The following is a 6648-nucleotide window of genomic DNA, read 5'->3' on the forward strand; positions in this document are numbered from 1 at the left end:
TTTTTAGTTTTTCAGTATTTCAAAGCAGTATTTTAATTGTATTTTGGAGAATTTTTTTAATATTTCCAAAGTAGTATTTTTGTCATATTGCTTTAGTATTTTTTATATTACTGTAGTATTATTTTTGTAGTATTTTTGGAGTTAATCATTCTGTAGTAGTATTTTGTAATACAGATTTACTGTAGTAGTATTTTCATAATAATTCTATGCTATTTTTTATTTTCAGGATGAAAGCAAAATAATATATGTGGTCCCTGTTTTTAAGCACTATATTTGATATTTAGTTTTGTAGTTATTGTGTAGTATTTTTGAGTGGCCACTCAGTGCCAATGGGGACAATGATGGCACCAAAAAGTTAACCACTCTCGGGGGCCCTCTAATGGTTGCGAGGCCCTAAGCAGCCGCTTAGCTCACTTACTCTGTGACCAGGAAAACGAAGCTTGCGAGTACCAAAAACGAAGTAGACATACGCGCCATTATCCTCGCAAAGGAATATGGCCATAACCACTCGCCAATCGTATTAAAAATGACGTCGCAATTAAAGCTAGGAAATATTTTAAGGGTATGACAATTTTCACTAGTGGAAACTTTTAATCCGTTTTGTTTTCAAGCCATTGTCTCTTCCTCACTCTGCATCCACCAGCTACTCCAATGAACCATCTTAAGTCACGTAGAACCAAAGGTAATTTTTTTTTTCCACATGTGTATTTATAATGGTATTTTATATGGATGTAATATTATTGCATCATTTATTCTTAAATATGGGAGGTTGTGGTTCAAGCCTTGGCCGAGTCGTACCGAAGACTTAAAACATTGGTACCCGTTGCCTCCCTGCTCGGCGTTCAGCATTATGGGTTGGAATTGGGGGGGTTTGGTCACCTAATGACTCCTAACACCTCAGTTGGGTTGAGTGAGGGAACTGGGAATCTTAATTGAACTGTTTTTATACATATTTTCTATTAGTAAGGGTTTCCGGGCCCGGCACGCCACAAACACGTAAGCAATGACGAAAGTGAACGGTAGAGGGCGTCAGTTAACATTTAGCAAGGCTAAGCCTTACACGAAGAAGAAGTGTAAGTGTGCGCCTGCGCAAAAGGCTGTTGACGAGTATAATGCGAGCGGCCATAAAATGTCGACCCTACTGGGCGTCAGCGACGGGGAGCTGGATGAGCGCCGGTACCGAACCTCCTTCACCACCAACAAAGTAGGCGGCCTTCCTGACACGGTACCGGGCGTGCGGCTAACGTGGCCCAGCTGTGGCCACTGCTCGGCCTCGCTGGCGCACGTGGTGCAGATATACTGCCCCCTAGAGGCAGCGCACTTCCACCGCTGCCTTCAGGTGTTCGCTTGCCCCGCTGCGGGGTGCGCGGGGCAGCCGGAGAGCTGGGCGGTGCTGCGCTCGCAGGGCCTGCAGGGCCCGGAGCTCGGCGGCAAGGCCAAGCCGGCAAAGGATGAGTCTTTGTCGGCAACTGACTGGTGTGACTCGGCCGACGATTGGGGACTAGACGAGGAAAACGTGCAGGCGAAGGAGATCGTTGCCGAGCCAATTCCTGTCCAACTCAACGGTAACCAGACTACAACCTACCGTATACCCCCGGGACACGTCTTAAATCGGTTCTGGGGTGGTGGTCTCGAGGTGAATTAGTCGTACAGCCGGGGATAGACACCTAAAGTCATCTCATCTCATTAGCCGTACCGCTTATCCTCATTAGGGTCGCAGGGGGGCTGGAGCCCATCCCAGCCATCTCCGGGCAGTGGGCAGGGGACACCCGGAACTGGTTGCCAGCCAATCGCAGGGCACACAGGGACAGACAACTCATTCGCTCAGTCACACCTAGGGTCAATTTGGACCAGCCAATTCACCTGAAATGCATGTTTTTGGAACACATGTAAAGGAAAATCGAATACTTATTTACTTTTCGAGTGGCATGACCTGAACTGGGCAAGTAGGGTAGCTGGTGGATGCACACGGCAGAGTAGACAGCATATGAAAGATAAAACCGATTTTATTACTTTCATTCTATAATATTGTCATGCCCTTAGATTATTTCCGTGCTTTCATCACATTTTTTTGTAATACTCCTGCTCATCAATTGGTTACGGCCATGTAACTTATTGAAGTTAACTATGTGTATGCCTTCTTAGTAGTTTGATAATTGTAAGCCTCCTTTCCATGGTTGTTTATGCTTCTCCCTTTAGTATCACTTCAAATCTTGGAATGCATAGCTAAATAAATTCTGAACCAAACCAAGAGAAAGGGAATTGTTGGTGAGGGTAGTGATGCGCGCACTTTGTCTTTTTTGCCAATTGCAGACTACGTTTTGATAATTGTGTTTTTGCTTCTTTTAGCATCACTGCCTTGGACCCATAGCTAATACAGTACCAAAAAAAGAATTTGATCGAAGTACAGAAGATACCTAATTTTTTTTACAAAGCACACAAAATTCTGGACTGAACCAAAAGACTTTGCGAGAGGGGGTAGCAATACAAGTGCCTTCTTCGTATTTCTTGATAATCGCCGGCTTCGTTTCCATGGTTTGATTTTTGCTTCTCCCTTTAGCATATCTGCAAGCCGTGGACCTACAGTTAAAATTCCCGCAAAAAAAACCGTATAGTATCGAGCCACTTGGTGTGTTATAACAGAACACAAGATTCTGAACTGAAGAGAAAAGCATTGTGAGTAGTAGTTCAGCCAAAAGCATATCATTTTCATGACGAAGACCAGCATCTTTTATGGTGTATCTCGCCCGTATATGTAGAAAGATTGCTAAGTTTTTGGGTATGTGAAATACTTTATCTTATGGTGGGGAAAATGTCATAACAAGGGGAGAAAGAAACAGATTGGTTTTTTGGATAGTGGAAATTTTGAAAGCTAGTGACACCATTACCTTAGGATGTACTGTTGTATTCCCCGCTAAATCAAATAATGTCCTCCCAGTCCCAGAGGATGTGGTCAGCAACCAATTGGACGCCCTCCACCTGATGGAGCCCCCGTCGGACGTCCCCGTCCTGCGTCCGTTCTTCATAAGCGTGCTGTCCGAGCAAGACGCATGGAGCTGCGAAGACCAGGAAGACCGGTCCCACGCCGAGCAGCTGCTGAAGGACTACGAGCAGAGAGAAGGAGCGGTCGCCGGACATACGGACCACCAAAACCATGACGCAGAGGAGTACGAGGAGAGTCGAGCGCGCCACGGCGACCGATCCTTCTTCAGGTTCCGGAAGGGGATCGCTGCGTGTCCGGGGCAGATCCTGCGCTACTGTCGCGGCGGGCGGCCGCTCTTCATCTCGGAACCGGCGTGCGATACTCGACAGCCGGCGGGGGAGTGCGGCTCCTGCGGGGGTCCGAGGTCTTTCGAGTTTCAGCTCATGCCGGCCTTGCTCACTCTGTTGAGCTGGAAAGACGACGGTGAGCACTCGCTGCCGGATTTCGGGACTGTTCTGGTCTACACCTGCGTTGGGAGCTGCTGGACTGCTTCGGAAAAGAGGCCGGTTCCAGAGTTCTGCTTCGTCCAGATGGACCCGGACCACGGTCTCTTCAAGTGAAGGGGAGACCCTTGGAAATAAGACTCTGCTTTCGCTCAGGACTTGTGAGGTTTCTAGTTGTTTGAGGGATGCACTGAAATAAAATTTGGGGTCGAAAAAATAAAATACTGTAATCCCTTGTTTTTAATGCAATTTCCCATTTCTCTACATACTCACGGGTCACGGGGTGCTGGAGTACATCCCAGCTATCTTCGGGCCGTGGGCAGGGGACACCCTGAAACGGTTGCCAGCCAGTCGCAGGGCACGCAGGGACAGACAACCATTCCCTCGCTCATTCGCACCCAGGGGCAATTTGAACCGGCCAATTAACCTGACATGCATGTATTTGGAACTTGGGAGGAAACCGGAATGCCTGGAAGAAACCCGTGCAAGCACCGGGAGAACATGCAAACTCTACACAGGAAGTTCGATCATGACCTTAGAACTGCCGCACACGCGCGCGCCGCTGTGCTGCCCTTTTTTCCCTATTTTTAACTTTGAAAAACAGAAAAAATAATGGACTTCCACAATTCAGTATTTGGTGTTTATAAATTGCATTTCAGAATTTGTTTCTACCTCTTTATATTGGAAACCTGAATTAAAATGGTTAAGATCACCGCAATTCAACATTTTCTGTTAAATGGTCCATTTTGTTTTAAAAAAAAAATGTTATGCCATTCTTTTCCCATTTCTCAAAACAAATTTTAAAATTGTTTTCTAGAATTTTCCCCCAATTTTTAATAACATAAAAAATACAATTTTCATATTTCGCCAATGGCCACATTCATATCCACTTTTATAAACAAATATTTTTGTTTTCCATTTTGTTTGGTTGAATCACTTTTTTTTTTTAAGAATTTTCCCTCCCAATTTTCTGATTTTATTTTTGCTTTTATTTCAAAAAAGGGGAAAAATTCTCAAAATTAAACATGGGGTGGGGTGATTGACTGCCTCCATTTACGGCCAGCTTAAAGGTCTCTTCATTTTCTGACTTAATGCAGTGTCTGAAATAATGTCTGCCCGGCCGCCCGGGATGTGCATCTTTTACATCAGGCGCACAACTGACAACGTATCCGCCCGGGTGGTCGACTACTTTTTCAAGGGTAAAAAAAATGGAAAGTTATTTTTTTCCAAATCAAACGTTTGCTTTATTCCGATTTCAAAATTTTTGTTCGTTTTGGAAATGTAGGAATTTCGGTTCGGTTTGACAATTTGCATACACGGCAGCTGATCAGAAGCCTGCATTGAATAACTTGGTGCTTCCCGACTTTCCCGAGCGTTATAAGGTCGTGCATTTGCATATCATTTTCCAAAGTAGATGCACAGAGAACACAAGAAGAATAAAGAAGTGGTTAGGAATCAAGCCAAAACCTCAGCATCAGAAGATTCAAAAGAAGCTAACAAAATTTATGACGCCACAAAACGTAAACGTAAATTAAAAGCATCGTGGAAAGAGGAGTTCACGTGGCTTGTAGCAAACATTGCATGAATGAAGATGAGTAAACATGATGGCAGATGGAAAAGAGTGATGTCATATACATGCAATGAATGTTATAAGTAGATTTATAATGAACTTAATTTTAAATTGTTCTGTTATACATTTTGATTATCATCCTTAATACTTAGCAATGATGGCTTTTTTTGCGATTCATTGTCTTATTGTGTTCCAAGTTGAGAAAAAATGGGGCAGGCAACTTTTCAGAGTTGTCTGCCCTGGTGTCTGGTAACCTTTTGTCATGAGTTTTAGTGTTCATTTTACCTCTGAAAAGTGATTGGTCCCGGGGACTCGCATGCTTAAAAATCTATGGGTCCCAACAGAGACCTATGGGTCCCCAAAATTTAGTGTTATCGAGGTTGAAATTGTAAATCGGCGACAAATATATAAATCTATATATTTATTTAGTTTTAATCATCAGTTTATTGGTAATACATATCAGTTATCACTTCAAGATTTTTAGTTCACAATATTGTAAATTATACAAAATAATATTGCTGAAATATGTAAATCTATATTATCATTCCGTTTTAATCATCACAGTTAATTGGTAATACAAAGCAGTTATCACTTCAGATTTTTCAGTTCACAATATTGTACATTATACAAAATACTGCCATCCACTTAATTATTTTCAGCAGTGAAAGCATGGTCAAATCTTTTTGATGTCGTATCCGTTCATACTTGCCTCTCTCTTCCTGCAGCAACGGAATTTCCATCGCTAATTTGTGGTTTTCATTGTCGTTGTGCCGATCCAATGTGCTTTTCTGAAATTTCGTATTGTGAAATGATCCTTGCAATCCAGTCTTTAGTCACGCAGGGTACACGCATCACCGAACATGTAACCTCCATTATCATCCTCCTCATAGCGTAACCAGGAATACAATTTAGTCCATTTTGGCAGAAAAGTCCTTTTCTTGCTCGGAGTATTCTTTTCTTTCTTCGAATCGTTCGCTTCAACGCACGTTTTCCTTGCATTCGCGATCTTCTGAAGAATTTCTCCGTTTTTTCGTGCCAGAATTATTGCCGTTGTTATCACTTTCTGCATTGTGTTTAGACTTATTACTGACACTGAAAAAATTACCAATTTTGTGTTGATTTGCACCTTATACTGTTTTTTTGCAGGCATACTTATCTTTCATTCAACGACAACCACCACAACAATGACGTAATCTCCAAGCAACGAGATCTCGTTTGCCGAGATCGGCGTGCAGAGGAAAACTCCAACCACGAGACCAAAACAACAATGTCTGCCTGACGAAAAGTTGAGTGCGGTAAATCTTTCTTAAAAAAAAAATAATCTGGTAATTTTGTGTCAAAAAAGTTGCGTCCCGGGGATGCACGTTGATTTGACACTATGCGTCCCCAGCAAAAATGATGCGTCCTGGACGCAGGCAAACGAGAACACTGCTGAGTTTCAGACACTGCTTAATGTCATGACAACTTTCTTTTGGGATACTTTTATTCTTTGCATCTTTTCTTAAGAGTCAAAACCGATAATGCATTTTAAGCGCTGATAATTCGGTGCAGCACTAGTCTGTTGGTTTCATGAAAATGTATTGTCAAGTGGCTGAGCTGTGCGAGTCCCAAGTCAAAATTTGTGGAGTGAATCCCTTTTCATGAGCAAGACT

The 6648-nt window shown here is 43.0% G+C and overlaps 1 protein-coding gene across 1 annotated transcript; it reads left to right on the plus strand.

Annotated features, from left to right (window-relative positions):
- Positions 1-1049: 1049 nt before the first annotated feature.
- Positions 1050-3663, plus strand: pdcd2l (programmed cell death 2-like). The gene is made up of 2 exons (XM_088340758.1): positions 1050-1565; positions 2939-3663. Exons 1-2 carry the CDS (start codon positions 1130-1132, stop codon positions 3541-3543), a joined length of 1041 nt encoding a protein of 346 aa, XP_088196884.1. The 5' UTR covers positions 1050-1129; the 3' UTR covers positions 3544-3663.
- The last annotated feature ends 2985 nt before the right edge of the window (positions 3664-6648 follow it).

The sequence above is a fragment of the Urocampus carinirostris genome, chromosome 7, assembly GCF_059441175.1.
Source record: "Urocampus carinirostris isolate Australia breed hairy pipefish chromosome 7, RoL_Ucar_1.0, whole genome shotgun sequence".
NCBI lineage: Eukaryota > Metazoa > Chordata > Actinopteri > Syngnathiformes > Syngnathidae > Urocampus > Urocampus carinirostris.